The 16,804-nt window shown below is 34.9% G+C and overlaps 1 protein-coding gene across 1 annotated transcript in view; it reads right to left on the bottom strand.

Moving 5' to 3' along the window:
- PLOD2 (procollagen-lysine,2-oxoglutarate 5-dioxygenase 2) overlaps positions 1-16,804 on the bottom strand; it is a 98,228-nt gene that overhangs the window by 12,613 nt on the left and 68,811 nt on the right. Inside the window, exons 8-11 of the mRNA XM_061193580.1 lie at positions 9,054-9,155; positions 5,192-5,317; positions 3,369-3,490; positions 268-372 (exon numbers count right to left, since the gene is read on the bottom strand). Coding sequence (XP_061049563.1) covers positions 268-372; positions 3,369-3,490; positions 5,192-5,317; positions 9,054-9,155 — 455 coding nt within the window. The remainder of the gene's footprint in view (positions 1-267; positions 373-3,368; positions 3,491-5,191; positions 5,318-9,053; positions 9,156-16,804) is intronic.

Here is a 16,804-nt window from a genome sequence, read left to right as displayed (position 1 = left end):
AAATAGGCCAAATATAATTGATAAACATCACATTTGCGATTGTAACTAATATTGAATATTTTGAAATTTTCATCAGGTTGTTTTCTATTTGGCTTCTTTAAAAGAAAACTAATTACTTAGAATTGAAAGTTTATAAGGTGTAGAAAATAATTTCTTGTGAGTTCCCTCAATTTGCTAAACACAGACAAGTAATTATAGCATGTCCACGTAGATACAGAAAATAATTATAATTTTAAAAATAAACTGACATTGAATCATATATAGTACCTGTTTTGTTCAATCAAAATTTTTAAAGTCCTTGGATTTGTCAAAACAACATCTGCATCCACACTAAAGTAATAATCACAGTTTTCATCCTGACGGCAAAAATCCCTGTCATTGAAAAAGAAATAAAATATGCACTAAATAAAATAAATATTTGCTGGTTGAAAAATGTTAACATAAAGCTCATAAGCAAGATAAGGTTTCTCTAAAATACTTTTCTAATCAAAATAGTAAGACTATATCCAAAAGGATAAATATTATCTTAAATTTCAAAATGGTCAGTTGATCAACACAGATGTTCACGGGTAGAGTGAAACTAAAAATTTTAGGGCAAGTGAAATATATTTTCAAGCCACTAAATACTTCAAAGCATAAAACATCCAGTCAGAAGGGCAATTTATAATTCAGCATTTAATTCTCTCTAAAAAGGGAACATAATTTATATCAATGTATTTATCAACAAATTTTTTTCACAAATCAAAATGTTTTCTGCACACAGACACACAAACACACATTCACAGTGTAAAATCCTATATATCCAACAACTCAGTTTTAATTGAATCTTGGAAATACAGGTGTATAACTCTTTAGGTGTTAATACTTTTTAAACTTGATTGGCGTGGAATTCTTTCTAAGATGGTCACTGCCCTGCTCCTTATCCGGGGACACGGATTGTGATGTATGCTTTCTTGGTAGAGTCTGGAGCGTTATCAGGAACGCGAAGGAATGAACTACTTGTGATACATGATAGGCTTCCAAGTATTATGGTTTCTGCATTTGGAGCTCTCTCTTTCTGAGCTCTCCTCCCTCACTGCTGATCCGAGCTATCGCTTTCTGCTACTGTCAGTGTTTACCTCCATGACACATTTGTTTCTAAGCAACTGTCAAGCAGGACACCAGACAGGAAAGTTTGTTAAAATTGTGCAAAACAATTAGAGGAAATTTTTTTAAAATACTGTAACTATGCACGATGACAGATGGTAACTAGACTTATTGTGGTGATTATTTCACAATGTATACAAATATTGAAGCTGTGTTGTATACCTCAAACTAACATTATATGTCAATTATACCTCAATAAAAATGAAAATCAAATAACTTTTTTAAAAGCAGCTCAAATTATCTTGGAAAAAAATTTAAAAATTTATACCGCATGATTTCAAGATTAATATAAATCCCTAGTAATAAAGTGTAGCACTGATCTTAGAGCAACAAAACAGAATTGAGAGCTCACAATCACTCATAAATACTCAGTTATCTGATTTTTGACCAAGGCCAAGTCAATTAAGTAGGAAAAGAAAAGCCTTAAATTAAAAAGGAGTGTTGAAACAACTGGAATTTCATTTGCAAAGAATAAAAGTTGACCCCTACTTCACTCCAAACACAAAAATGTATTCAAGATGAATTGCAGATTGAAACATCTTAAACATAAATGCTAGAATGATAAAGCTGATGAAAGAAAAATTCCAAAGAATGTCTTCATGACACTGGAATAAGAAAGATTTCTTAAACAGAAAATAAACCCCAAAGCACAAAGCATAAAAGAAAAAGATGAAATAGAATTTTATTAAAATTAAAATTTCTTCTCATTAAAAGGCAATATTTAAAAAGTAAAAAATCAAGCCATAGAATGGAACAAATATTCACAAAACATTATAGATAGCGATAGAGATAGAGTTTAGATCGATAGGTAGATAGATAGATAGATTTTGTATACAAAATATATAAAGAATTCCTACAAATACACAACTAACAAGATAACCCAATGTAAACAAAGATGCACAAAAGATTTAGATACCTTTAGATACCTAACCACAGTAAGATACCTTTTCATACCCAGTAGGGTGGCTAAAATAAAAAAGATGGGCAATATCAAATGTTGACAAACATGTGGAGCAGCTAGAGCTCTATTACCTTGCTGTTACAAGTGGAAAATGTACAACCATTTTGCACTATTTAGCTGTTTCTTATAAACATACGTCTATCCTAACCCTATGACCTAGTTAGTCCACTCCTTGGTATTTTCCCAAAATATACTAAAGCATATGTACACACACACACACACACACACACCACACATATTCACACTTCTAATAAAGAATCTTCATTAGCAGCCTTATTCATAATGGCCCCAAACTGGACATAGCCCAATGTCTATCACCAGGGGCGTGTGTAAACCACTTGCAGTATATTCATGTGATAAAATACTAGTCAGCAATGAAAAGGAATGAGCTGCTGATAATTGTAATGACATGAGTGAATTAAAAAACACTGTGCTAAGGCAAAGCCAGATACAACAGAGCACATACAAAAATTTTTTAAATAGAGAAAGTAAGTTCTAAATGTGGACCCAAGGTACTCTCCAATGATGAAGTTATGGAACCATTAGTAATAACATGTTTGGTTTTTCTAAGGCCCGTTTTCCTGCCTGTCCTTTTACCCCCATAATAGGCACTGTCCATCACTTTGGGCCTGAAGCTTCCACAGCACAAGACAAGAACATCTCCTGCTGAGAAATCACTGAGTCTTACCTTTTCATTACCAGCTTTTAACCCACTGATGGGCATATTCAATTAACATTCACTGAATAAGTGATCGTTTTTGCTATTACCAGAATTTTATTAGTAATCTGTCTGAAGTATTAAAGGGGCTAAACAAAGGACCTAAAATATTTCTTCTGTGGTTATAGTACTATTTAGATCAATAGGTAACTAGAGTATCTGAAACACACATTTCTGCCACACAAAAGCTTCAGATAATGTATATTTAAATCACTGCTACATCAGTCACACTACTCATCTGTCTGGGGATTTAAATCTTGATCTGAAGTTCAGTTAATAGTCTGATTAAATATATTGACTCTTAGCCATCAAAAGAAAAACGTAAATAACTTTCATGGCCCTTTAGACATAAAAACACACAAACATAGATATAGTTCGAACAGCAGAGGTATGCTCACGTGTGGGCACAAACACACACAGACACACACGCACACACACAGTTGAGACATCCAAGTTTAGGACACTAATTTTGAAGAAAAGTTGTCTTTCTTTTTTAAGTTTCTTTAGTAGATACTGGTTGAATTTAAATTTGCTAAAACATACATTCCCATGTTTCTGGCTTCTGCTTGACTTAGATTTTCTTCCGGTCCTACTATTTTCATAGTAGTGATTTCATGTTTAGCTTTATCAAAAAACACCTTGATGTCCTTTTCATGATAAACTTCCTGTAACATATTTTAAAAATTGAAAATTAGTTTAAAAAAAGGAGAAAAGTAGTGAGAAAAAACACAAAAAGATGACTGAAGTATTCATATGTAGGGATGACTTCACATTCAAAATTTGTGAATTCCACCATTCACTCACTACAGGCAAAGTGATAACTATATTAAGCATATTATATTGAAATATCATCTAAATATCACATGTAGAATCTAAAATACATACATATCAATTTTTTTTTAAAAAAGATACTTCAAAATTCTTTTAACATCTACTCCTAGTCCTTGCATTAATATTTAAATCCTGAGTGCTATAAAATATTTCTGACTTGAGAGGGAAAATGGCTTGTGCCCTGAGAATCTTAGACATGTTTTATAAAATATCCATAAAAAATATCTATTAAACCTAACAGATTAATCTGTTATAATCTTTTTTATAAAATAAATATTACAATATTATTTTAAGCAGAGAGAAAATTAATGGTCACATAAAAAGTTGTGTCTTTTACAAAAAGAAGGGAAAGTTAAAATTTTATTGATAAGAAAATATGATGAGAAAATAATCAACATGAAAAGTCATCAAATTAGTGTGATTCAACTGTGCTAAAATTTAGATAAGGTTATCTAACTGTGCTAAAATTTAGATAAGGTTATCTATCTCCATCATTAGAGCATTTCAGAGCTCTTTATGTATCAAGTCTCACTAAGTATTTTTGAAAGCTTTTCACAGCTTGTTAAAACTACTTATCATACAAAAGCTGCATAGAGTTAATTTTAAATAAAAGAAGATAAAAACTCCTCCTATCAAGAGGTTTTAGGTCCTATGAAAGGAGGAAAAATATAAATAAATGACACAATACATAAAAACAAAATACTTTAATGTAAGTACATGTATTACAATGCATTTTACAAAGCCAATGCTCAATACATTCACCCCTTTAAACTTATCTGAAGTGGTTTTCTGCAAATATAAAATAGTCTCTGGAAAAGGCAAATGATTAGCTGGTATGTACATCAGGAAGAAAGAACAATCTTAAACAAAAAGTATTAGGACAAAAGAGAGAAAAGAGCATACTTCACAGCTATTGAGTTTTTCTAGGTGATAATAAATGCCAACTGTTTTAACAGGGAAGAGACAAGCAAAATTGAAAAATATTGAGGAAAAATGTCTTTAAATTTAGACTATACGTAGGAGGTATTTGGGAGGTTCTGAATATTTTTGAAGGAAATGACAGTATCAAAATCTTTAGAGGAAGAGCATGCCATTGTGTAATTAATCAAAACAATACTGTATATGGAAGATATTTCAAGTTCTGATGTTGGGTATTATCATTAGCTGCAAACAATTTAATGATCGGTTCTATAAAAGAAAGTACCAGAACTAACCCAAAGGCAAAGGACTATAGGCCCTTTGACATCTCTTCATTATATATTAAGTTGAACATATAAAAATGGCTGATATTCAACCATTTTTGATCTACAAAAAATAGACAGTTTCATGTGTCTCATCCCAATAGTATGATACTAGTTTCTAAACTCTAAAATCCTTAGGTCCTAAATACACAGAGTAGTAATGACTTCAAAAATCCCTCACTGAATTTAACTCAAATTTTTAAATTTTTTTTAGACATGACTAAATAATAACAAATAGTTCCAAATAAGATCAAAATAGTTTTCCCATAAAATATTCATTTCTCAAATACTTACTTTGTTATGAATAAAGAGTTTAACTGCTTCTTTTGGGTAATCCAGTGTCAACAATATGTCCAGAAATCGAGGTAGGAAAGGGGTTGGTTGCTCAATAAAAACACCTATTGTTACATTTGGGTGAACCTTTGTTTTGTGGCAAACATAAAAGCAAATTAGAATTAGCATGGTTTTACTTCAAATTCTATTCAAGTTTTAATCAATACAACATAAAACATACTAGAATATCAGTACAACTTAGCCTTCTAAATTTGATTGCCCCATGACAATTCTCTAATACATTTTTGTAGACCCCACCAAAGTGATTTTACTGAATCACACCTTGACATTATGATTTAGGTTGAAGAGGAAACTCACTATCGTATAACATAGGGATACTGTAATTAAGGTTATTGCCTGCTCTACTATTTAATGCTTCCTTTAAGATAGTCCTAAAAGAAACTTCCTTCAGATCTGAATCTATTTGACAGCTTCATCTATGAAGCCAGAATGCTAATTGTGCTTCCATGTTTGTTTTCATGGTTTGGAAGTTTAGTGGTTAATTCGTAGCTCAAAGAAAACAATCACAGAGGACTTGAGACTTTATTTCTATCCTTGAACCTTTAATCTCATTTTATTGATAGTACTTTATTTTGCTTCATCATTATATTATATATAAGGAAAGCTACTTTCTTTCACTAATATATTTTATCTTGTATCGATTTTTAACATTTTCTTAATTTCTGTTTGGGTATGTTTTAGAGAATAGTTTCTTTCATTCATTGTATGAACAATTCTGAAATATCCACTATTAGTCCGTCCTTGTGATAAGAAACATTTTTAAAAAGGAGTGAAAATTCCTTGCTTGGAAAACTTACAAATGATTGAGGAAGACAGAAACATAAGTAAATGCCATGTAATAGTGTTATTACCAGAACCATATGAAACATTTCTTTATAATGCCTTTTTTAATCAGTGTCTTAAAGCCTGACTTTAAAGATTATAGGTTTTTAAATTACAAACTACATACAGATGGGTGGAGGAGGTCAAAAGGTAAAAAAAATAAATAAATACAGTGCATTACTGAGCAAGAAAAAATTTTTTAATAAAGATTACAGATATTTTAAAGTACCATATATGTTAAGTGATGAATTAGGTACCTCTCCCCCATCTTTTCACACATGATACCTCACATATTCCTCTGTTATCTGGATAATAACATTATTTGTTTGCATTGAAGTACAAGTCATACACTGTTGTCCTTCTTATCAATTCATTCAGTCACCCAAATATTTATTGCTAAGTCAATAAACAAATACAAACAACTAAAGACAAAATATCTACCTTCTAGGAGTTCTCAATTTAACAGGGAAAATGAGTAAAAACTAGATGACAACTCTCCCTTATCAAATGATGTGATGCATTTCATTTAAATTTTGTAATAACCTTAGAAGTTATTTATTATCCCAAATTTACACATGAGGAAAATGGGACTTAGAAGAGTTAAGCAACTCAGAACACATAAATTAGTAGGTAAAGAACTGGGCTTCAACATGCTACATCTCCATTGTCAATCTAAGCTCATCTTTATATACTAATGATAATAAGAGTACAACAGTTAGCTGTTATCAAGGCTTAGCACCTCATATATATAATTTATACATACAAAATATCATTATATATACATCTATATAATTTCATTTAACCCTCCTACCAATCCTCTGAGATAGCCATTATCATTTTTACATATAGAGAAACTTGCCTACGGCCCACACCTAAGTATATGGTAGCCCTAGATCTTAACTACACACATAATTTTAATTTTTATATCCCTGTTGCATAATTACTACACATATAAAACACATAAGAAATTCATTTTGCATAATAAAATGGTTTTCCTTTCTAACAGTCTATAAGACAAAAAAGCTTAGCTTATTAGGTGATTTTCACCTATATGCAAAAAATAAAGAAAAAAACTATAATATAAACATTTTTCAATCTTTGCACCAGAAAGTTTATGTAAAAGGATACTAAACAGATAAAAAGCTTTAACTCTCCCTCCAGAAGACTTTGCAAAAAAGATCAGGATGAATTTTTAAACATCTTCATGATGAAGCTTCAGTCAGAAAGTTCCTGGTTTTCTTTCCAGATAGGAAACATGCAGTCTGTTATTTGAGAGACTGGCCAAAAAGTCTTATTTTCAAGTAAAATAGGGTTATATTCATAAGGTCCTAAATGTGGACAAGTTACTCTTTTTTTTTTTTTTTTTTTAAACATCTTTATTGAAGTATAATTGCTTTACAATGGTGTGCTAGCTTCTGCTTTACAACAAAGTGAATCTTTATCCTCCTTTTCAGAATAGAACAGAAACTATTTAATTCAGGAGCCTGAGTGCTTTACGGTGAGAGCATTTTTGTATTTGCATGGGTACAGGAGTCACCAGAACTATATTAAGGTGAATTTTATTTCTGTCTATACTTATCTGGCATGCTGTAGATACTCAATAAACCTATGGTGAATGAAGGAAAGAATCAGCCTTAATGACAAAATCATCCCTAGAATTCAACTGTTCATACACATAATCGTCTTCCAAGTTACAAGAGAAATTTTTTGGAAGAAAAATGTTACTACAGAATATCCTAAAACTGCTCTGGTTGATGAGAGAAGGATGCATAAAATGTTTAATAGACACATAATAATTACTTCCAGTTGCTCATTTACTCTCTACATATAAACGTTAAACTATAGCTATAATTCTCTATGAAACACATGTATAAGTAGCACTGTGTCTGGCATATAATATGTACATCACATCCAGGCGGAATTGCACAGTGATCAAGATTATGGGCTCTGGAGCCAGACTGACTAAATTTAAATCCCACCCCCAACACTTAAAAAAAATCACATGCCTTAAGCAAGTCACTGAACGTATATATACCTCAGTTTTCTCATCTGTAAAACTCAGTCAACAGTACTACCTACTTAAGGGATTTGTGAAATTAATATAAGTTACTATCTATAAAATATTAAAACAGTCCTTAGTTATATAATATTATTTTAAAATCATCAAATTTGAAAATCAAGCACAGATGAAATTAGTCCATATAAATAATGAAGCATTGTACCTCAACACTTTGACCAAGTTACCAGACTAAAATAAAACAAGAGCACCCAATCATAGCAAGCTAGTAAATATTAACAACCAAGCCCTTTTCACTGGGGTCAATTATTAACTGGTTTTGCTGGAAATACACAAATCCAGCAATTTTCGGAGCCATCATGTTTTAGCTTTTTAAATCCATTATCTACCATATTATCAATACTATAAAATAATGTGCTTTTTTTCTTTTACAAATTATTGTATTTCATGACAATGTACTTTCTTTTTAACAGATCTTTACTAGAGTATAATTGCTTCACAATACTGTGTTAGTTTCTGTTGCACAACAAAGTGAATCAGCCATATGCATACATATATCCCCATATCCCCTCCCTCTTGAGCCTCCCTCCCACCCTCCCTATCCCACCCCTCCAGGTCATCGCAAAGCACCGAGCTGATCTCCCTGTGCTATGCTATTGCTTCCCACCAACTAACTATTTTACATTCAGTAGTGTATATATGTCGATGCTACTCTCACTTCACCCCAGCTTCCCCCTACCCCCACTGTGTCCTCAAGTCCATTCTCTATGTCTACGTCTTTATTCCTGCCCTGCTACTAGATTCATCAGTACCATTTTTTTTTTTGAGATTCCATACATATGTGTTAGCATACGGTATTTGTTTTTCTCTTTTTCACTTACTTCACTCTGTATGACAGACTGTAGGTCCACCCACCTCACTACTTTTTATTACTACGTTTCACACAGAGTCAATTCCACTTACATCTACTGCAGACAAGTCAATTGTATCCACTTCACAAAGAGTGCAGCCACTGTCTTGTGTCCATGCATTAGGTACATAGTTTCCAAAATAATTCAGGAGAATCTAGCAAAAGAAGGAAAACCGTATTAACAAAAGTAAACCTTGGACTTTCCTGGTGGTGCAGTGGTTAAGAATCTGCCCGCCAATGCAGGGGACAGGGGTTCGATCCCTGGTCCGGGAAGATCCCACATGCTGCACAGCAACTAAGCCTGCGAGCCACAACTACTGAGCCCACGTGCCACAACTACTGAGCCCGCACACCTAGAGCCCGTGTTCCACAACCACAGCAAGAGAAGTCACCGCAATGAGAAGCCCATGCAGCACAACGAAGAGTAGGCCCTGCTCGCCGCAACTAGAGGAAGCCTGCATGCAGCAACGAAGACCCAACGCAGCCATTAAATAATTAATTAATTAATTAATTAAAAGACCCCTCTCAAAAAAAAAAGAAAGCCTCTCCCATCAATGTGCTTTCATTCTATAAACCTCTAACTTCAAAGCATGTTTTCTGCATTAGGATATCCCCTTAATAATTCTACTAATACAGTGCACAGTGAATGGGGCAGTGCCAGTGTGACCTCCTACCAGCCATCACCACACAAAACAAATACTGTATATATACTTTATCACCAAAAGGCACTAAACTCTTCTGGGAAACTATGTTACCCACTATAACCCAGACTTCTGGGCAGTGATTCAAGGGCACCAACGTGAAGAAAAGAAAGCCTCCAGATTAATACAGATCTAGAACAAGTCCTAATTAGAGCCACCTCACAAATCATATCAATAATAAACTAAAGTGGGTGTAGAACAAGATAGCAGAGAAGGAAGACCCTGGGCTCACCTCCTCCCAGAGATACACCACAATTACAACTACAGATAGAGAACCGTCTCCGAGAATGACCTGAAGACTAGAAGAAAATACTTTCCACAACTGAGGATAAAAAGAAAAACCTACAATGAGACAGGTAGGAAGGGCAGAGATGCAGTCTAATCAGAACCCATGTAGCCAGTGAACGAACCCACAAGTGGGCGGGGTATCACAGCCCCAGAGGCCTTCCCCAAGGAGCGAAGGGTCCAAGCCCCACCTTGGGCCCCCCTTCCTGGGAGACCTGCACCAGAAAGATGAGCCCCCATAACATCTGGCTTTAAAACCATTGGGGTTTATGCGCAGGAGAGCAGAAGAGCCGTAGGAAACTGAGACTCTGCTCTTAAAGGGCACATGCACAGATTCACTCTTTCCAAGTCCCAGTGCAGAGGCAGCAGTTAGAAAAGTGCCTGGGTGATATAAGAAAGAAATTCACTTACTAGTTTTAGGGCATGTGCCTGAGGCACAGGGATCTGTTGCAACTTTCTCTGGGTATAAAGGGGCTGGCTGGTGCCAGTGTTTTTATTTGTTTTGTTTTTATTTGGCTCACCTTCTATCTAGCAACCTGGCACTAGCAGGTGACATTTCTGGCTCTCTCCATCAAACTTAATAGTACCATTTGCCCCACCCCCGTTTGCCGATGGACCTGACACAGCCAGCATTCCTCCAAAGTGGCCCCCTACCTTGCCAGTCCCAACAAGCACCCTCATCCAGCACCAGAGCCCCACTAAAGCAGCCCTTCACCCTGCCAGTCCCAGCAGGTGCCCTTGGTCAGCACCAATGTCTCCCCAAAGAGGGTCCCATCCCATTGGCCAACCCAGTACACCAGAGTGCCCACAACAGTTGTGGCCAGGCCTTATAGCCAGTTGTACTGGGAACCAGCCCCATACACTAGTGCACCCACAGCAACTGCAGCCCAGCCACAACAGGAGGATGCACACAGCCCACACAGAGGACATTCCTGGAGCACCTGGCTCTGGTGACCAGGAAGGACCACACCACTGGGCCCCACAGAACACCTTCTATACAAAGCCATTCTTTGAAGACCAGGAGATATAGCTGATCTACCTAATACATAGAAACAAACACAGAGAATTAGGTAAAGTGAGGAGACAAAGGAATATGTTCCAAATGAAAGAACAAGACAAAAACCTCAGAAAAAACTAAACAAAATAGAGAAAAACTAGAAACTAGAGGGAACCACCAGCAGATTAGATGATGCAGAGGAAAGGATCAGCAATCTGGAGGACAGGCTAATGGAAATCACCCAATCAAAATAGCAAAAAAGAAAAAAGAATTTTAAAAAATGAGGATAGTTTAAGGAACCTCTGGGATAACAATAAGCATTCTAACATTTGCATTATAGGGGTCCCAGAAGGAGGAGAAAGAAAGGGACAGAAAACCTATTTGAAGAAACAATGGATGAAAATTCCTCTAAACTGGTGAAGGAAATACATTTGAGTCCATGAATCCCAGAGAATTCCTAAAAGGTGAACCCAAGGGGATCTTTACATATACACTATCATTAAAATGTCAGAAGTTAAAGATAAAGAGAGTATTAAGGGCAGCAAGAGAAAAACAACTTGACACATACAAGGTAAAACCAGTGAGGTTATCAGCTGATTTTTCAGCAGAAAACTTGCAGGCCAAAAGGTAGTGGCATGACATATTCAAAGAACTGAAAGGAAAAACACAACCAAGAACCTCTAGCTGGCAAAGTTAATGTTCAGAATTGAAGGAGAGATAAAGAGTGTACCAGACAAGCAAAAAGTAAACGAGTTCATCACCACTAAAACAACCTTTTAAGAAATGTTAAAAGAACTTCTTTAAGCAGAAGAGATGAGAACATAACCAGAAATATGAAAATTATGCAAGAGAAAAATGCCACCAGTAAAGGCAAATACAAAGTAAAGGTAACGGATCAACCAACTATATAGCTAGTATGAAGATTAAAATAAAAAACTAGTAAAATCAAATATATCTACAATAAGTATTTAAGGATACACAAAATTTTTTAGATGTAAAATATGACACCAAAAACATAAAACATGGCAGAGGGGAGTAAAAATGTAGTGTTTTTAGAATACACTCAAACTTAAGCAATGATCAACTTAAAATAGACTGCTATATACATAGGTTGTTACATAAGAACCTCATGGTAACCATAAACCAATTGATATTAGATACACAAAAATAAAAAGGAAGCAATACAAACATTAACTGTAAAGAAAGTAACCAAATCACAAGAGAAGAAAGGAACACAGAACAACAAAAAAAACCAGAATACAACTAACAAAATTGCAGTAAGTACATACCTATCAATAATTACTTTAAATGTGAATGGACTAAATGTTCCAATCCAGAAAATAGGGTGGCTGAATGGATAAAAACAACAAGATCCATATACATGCTGCCTACAAGAGTCTCACTTCACATCTAATGTCACACATAGACTAAAAGTGAGGGGATGGAAAAGGGTATTCCATACCATACAAACAGACATGAAAAGAGATTGGTGATAGCAATCCTTATATCAGACAAAATAGACTTTAAAACCAGGGCTTCCCTGGTGGCGCAGTGGTTGAGAATCTGCCTGCTAATGCAGGGGACACGGGTTCGAGCCCTGGTCTGGGAAGATCCCACATGCCGCGGAGCAGCTGGGCCCGTGAGCCACAACTACTGAGCCTGCACGTCTGGAGCCTGTGCTCCGCAATAAGAGAGGCCGCGATAGTGAGAGGCCCGTGCACAGTGATGAAGAGTGGCCCCCGCTTGCCACAACTAGAGAAAGCCCTCGCACAGAAACGAAGACCCAACACAGCCATAAATAAAAAAGATAATAAATAAATAAAAAAAAAAATTAAAAAAAAAAAAAACAAAGACTGTAAAAAGAGACAAAGATATTACATAATGATAAAGGGATCAATCCACCAAGAAGATAGAACAACACACACACATACATACACACACCCATAGGAGTATCTAAACACATAAATCAAATACTAACAAACATAAAGGGAGGAACTGACAGTAACACAATAATAGTAGAAGACCTTAACACCGGACAGATCATCCAGATAGAAAATCAATAAGGAAACACCGGCCTTAAATGACGCATTAGACCATATGGACCTTTCTTTTTTTTTTTAATGTTTTCAATTTTTTTTTTAACATCTTTATTGGAGTATAATTGCTTTACAATGTTGTGTTAGTTTCTGCTGTATAACAAAGTGAATCAGCTATATGTATACATATATCCCCATATCCCCTCCCTCTTGCATCTCCCACCCTCCCTATCCCACCCCTCTAAGTGGTCACAAAGCACCGAGGTGATCTCCCTGTGTGATGCAGCTGCTTCCCACTAGCTATCTATTTTACATTTGGTAGTGTATATATATCAGTGCTACTCTCTCACTTCGTCCCAGCTTACCCTTCCCCCACCCATGCCCTCAAGTCCATTCTCTACGTCTGCGTCTTTATTCCTGTCCTGCCCCTAGGTTCTTCAGAACCATTTTCTTTTTTTTAGATTCCATATATATGTGTTAGCATATGGTATTTGTTTTTCTCTTTCTGACTTACTTCATTCTGTATGACAGACTCTAGGTCCATCCACCTCACTACAAACAACTCAATTTCGTTTCCTTTTATGGTTGAGTAACATTCCATTGTATATATGTGCCACATCTTCTTTATCCGTTCTTCTGTCAATGGACACTTAGGTTACTTCCATGTCCTGGCTATTGTAAATAGTGCTGCAATGAACATGGACTTAATAGATCTGTATAGAATATTCCATCCCAAAGCAGCAAAATATACTTTCTTTTCAAGTGCACATGAAACACTTCCCAGGACAGATGATGCACTAGGCCACAGAACAAGTCTCAATAAACTTAAGACTGAAATCATACCAAGCATATTTTCCAACCACAAGGGCATGAGATTAGAAACCAACTACAAGAAAAAAAACTGCAAAAAATACAAACATGTGAAGGCTAAACAATATACTAGTAACCAACCAATAGGTGACTGAAAAAATCAATGAGGAAATAAAAAAATATCTCCAAATGAAAATGGAGAAACAAGGATCCAAAATCTGTGGGATGCAGCAAAAGTAGTTCTAAGAGGAAAATATACAGTGATACAGGCTGGCCTATCTCAGGAAACCAGAAAACAATAAACAATCTAACCTTACACTTACAGGAACTAGAAAAAGAACAAACAAAACCCAAAGTTAGTAGAAGGAAGGAAATAATAATAATGGAAGTGGAAATAAATGAAATAGATACTAAAAAAAAGGAAAAAAATCAATGAAACTAAGAGCTGGTTCTTTGAAATGATAAACAAAATCAACAAACCTTTAGCCAGATTCACTCAGGAAAAAAAAGACAGCCCAAATCAATAAAACCAGAAATGAAGGAGGAGAAGTTAAAAAGGACACCATAGAAATACAAAGGACCATAAGAAATTACTACAAACAATTATATGCCAACAAACTGGCCAACCTAGAAGAAATGGATAAATTCCTAGAAACATACAGGCATACCTCAGAGATATTACGGGTTTAGTTCCAAACTACCACAATAAAACGCATATCGCAATAAAGCAAGTCACAGAAATTTTTTGGCTTCCCAGCGCGTATATCAGGTTTGTTTACACAATAATGTAGTCTATTAAGCGTGCAACAGCATTGTGTCTAAAAAAAACAATGTACATACCTTACTGAAAAAATACTTTATTGCTAAAAAATGCTAACCATCATCTGAGCCTTCAGTAAGTCATAATCTTTTTGCTGGTTGCGGGTCTTGCCTCAGTGCTGATGCTGCTGACTGATCAGAGTGGTGGCTGCTGGAGGGTGGGGTGACTGTGGCAATGTCTTAAAATAAGACAACAATGAAGTCTGCCACATCAACTTACTTTTCCTTTCACAAATTATTTCTCTGTAGCATGCAGTGCTGTTTAATAGCACTTTACCCACAGCAGAACTCTTTTCAAATTTGGAGTAAACCTCTCAAACCATGCCGCTGCTTTAAAACTACATTTATGTAATATTCTAAATGATTTGTCATCATTTCAACATTTGATTAAGTTTGCCATTTTATATGGGTGAGGTCCACGACACCCCAAAACAATTACATAGTAATATCAAAGATCACTTATCACCATAACCGCTAACTGGTCACAGATCACCATAACAAATAAAACAATAATGAAAAAGTTAGAAATATTATGAGAATTACCAAAATGTGACACAGACACACGAAGTGAGCAAATGCTGTTGGAAAAATGGTGCTGATAGACTACTCAACACATGGTTGCTACAAACCTTCAATTTATAAAAAACGTAGTATCTGTGAAGTGCAATAAAACAAAGTGCAATAAAATGAAGTATGCCTATACAATCTTCCAAGAATGATCAGAAAGTTATAAAAAATCTAAACAGACTCATTACTAGAAATTGAATCAAACATCTAAAAAATCCCAACACATAAAAGTCCATGACCAGACATCTTCACAGGTGAATTCTGTCAAACATTTAGAGAAGACTTAATACCTATTCTTCTCAAACTATTTCAAAAAACTGAAGAGGAAGGAACGCTTTCAAAGTCATTCTATGTGGCCAGCATTACCCTAATACCAAAACCAAACAAAGACACTACCAAAAAGAAAATTATAGGTGATTATTACTGATGAACATAGATGCAAAAATCTTCAACAAAATATCAGCAAACCAAATTCAATAATACATTAAAAGGATCATACATCATGATCAAGTAAGATTTACTCTAGGCATGCAAGAATGGTTCAAGATATGCAAATCACTCAATGTGATACACCTCATTAACAAAGAGAAGGATAAAAATCATATAATCATCTCAATAGATGCAGAAAAAACTTCTGACAAAATTCAACATCCATTTACAACAAAAACTCTCAACAAAGTGTTATAGAGGAAACATACCTCAACATAAAGGCCACATATGACAAACCCACAGCTACTGTCATACTCAATGGTGAAAAGCTGAAAGCATTTCCTCTAAGATCAGGAAGAAGACAAGGATGCCCACTCTCCCCACTTTTATTCAACACAGTTTGGAAGTCATTGCCAGAGAAATTAGGCAAGAAAAAGAAATAAAAGTCATCCAAGTTGGAAAGGAAGAAGTAAAAGTGCCACTGTTTGCAGATGGCATGATACAACATATAGAAAACCCTAAATACTCCACAAAAAAACTATTAGATCTACTAAATGAATTCAGAAAAGTTGCAAGATATAAACAATATACAGAAACCTGTTGCATTCCTATAAAGTAATAATGATCTATCAGAAAGAGAAATTTAAAGAACAATTTCATTTACAATTGCATCGAGAAGAATAAAATACCTAGGAATAGATTTAACCAAGGAGGTAAAAGATTTGTACTCTGGAAATTATAAGACATTGGTGAAAGAAACTGAAGAAGACACAAATAAATGAAAAGATAAACTATGCTCACAGATTGGAAGAATTAATATTGTGAAAATGTCCATACTACCCAAAGCAATCTCCATTCAACGCAATTCCTATCAAAATACCCATGACATTTTTCACAGAACTAGAACAAATAATCCTAAAATTTATATGGAACCACAGAAGATGCCAAATAGCCAGAGCAATCTTGAAAAAAGAAGAACAAAACTGGAAGTATCATGCTCCCTGATTTCAAACAATACTACAAAGGTACAGTAATCAAAACAGTATAGTATTGGCACAAAAACAGATACATAGATGAATGGAACAAAACAGAGAGCCCAGAAGTAAAACTACGCCTATATGGTTAATAATCTATGACAAAGAAGGCAAGAATATACAATG

The sequence above is a fragment of the Eubalaena glacialis genome, chromosome 6 (genome assembly GCF_028564815.1).
Source record: "Eubalaena glacialis isolate mEubGla1 chromosome 6, mEubGla1.1.hap2.+ XY, whole genome shotgun sequence".
NCBI classification, from domain to species: Eukaryota; Metazoa; Chordata; class Mammalia; order Artiodactyla; family Balaenidae; genus Eubalaena; species Eubalaena glacialis.
This window is presented reverse-complemented; position numbering and strand designations above follow the sequence as displayed.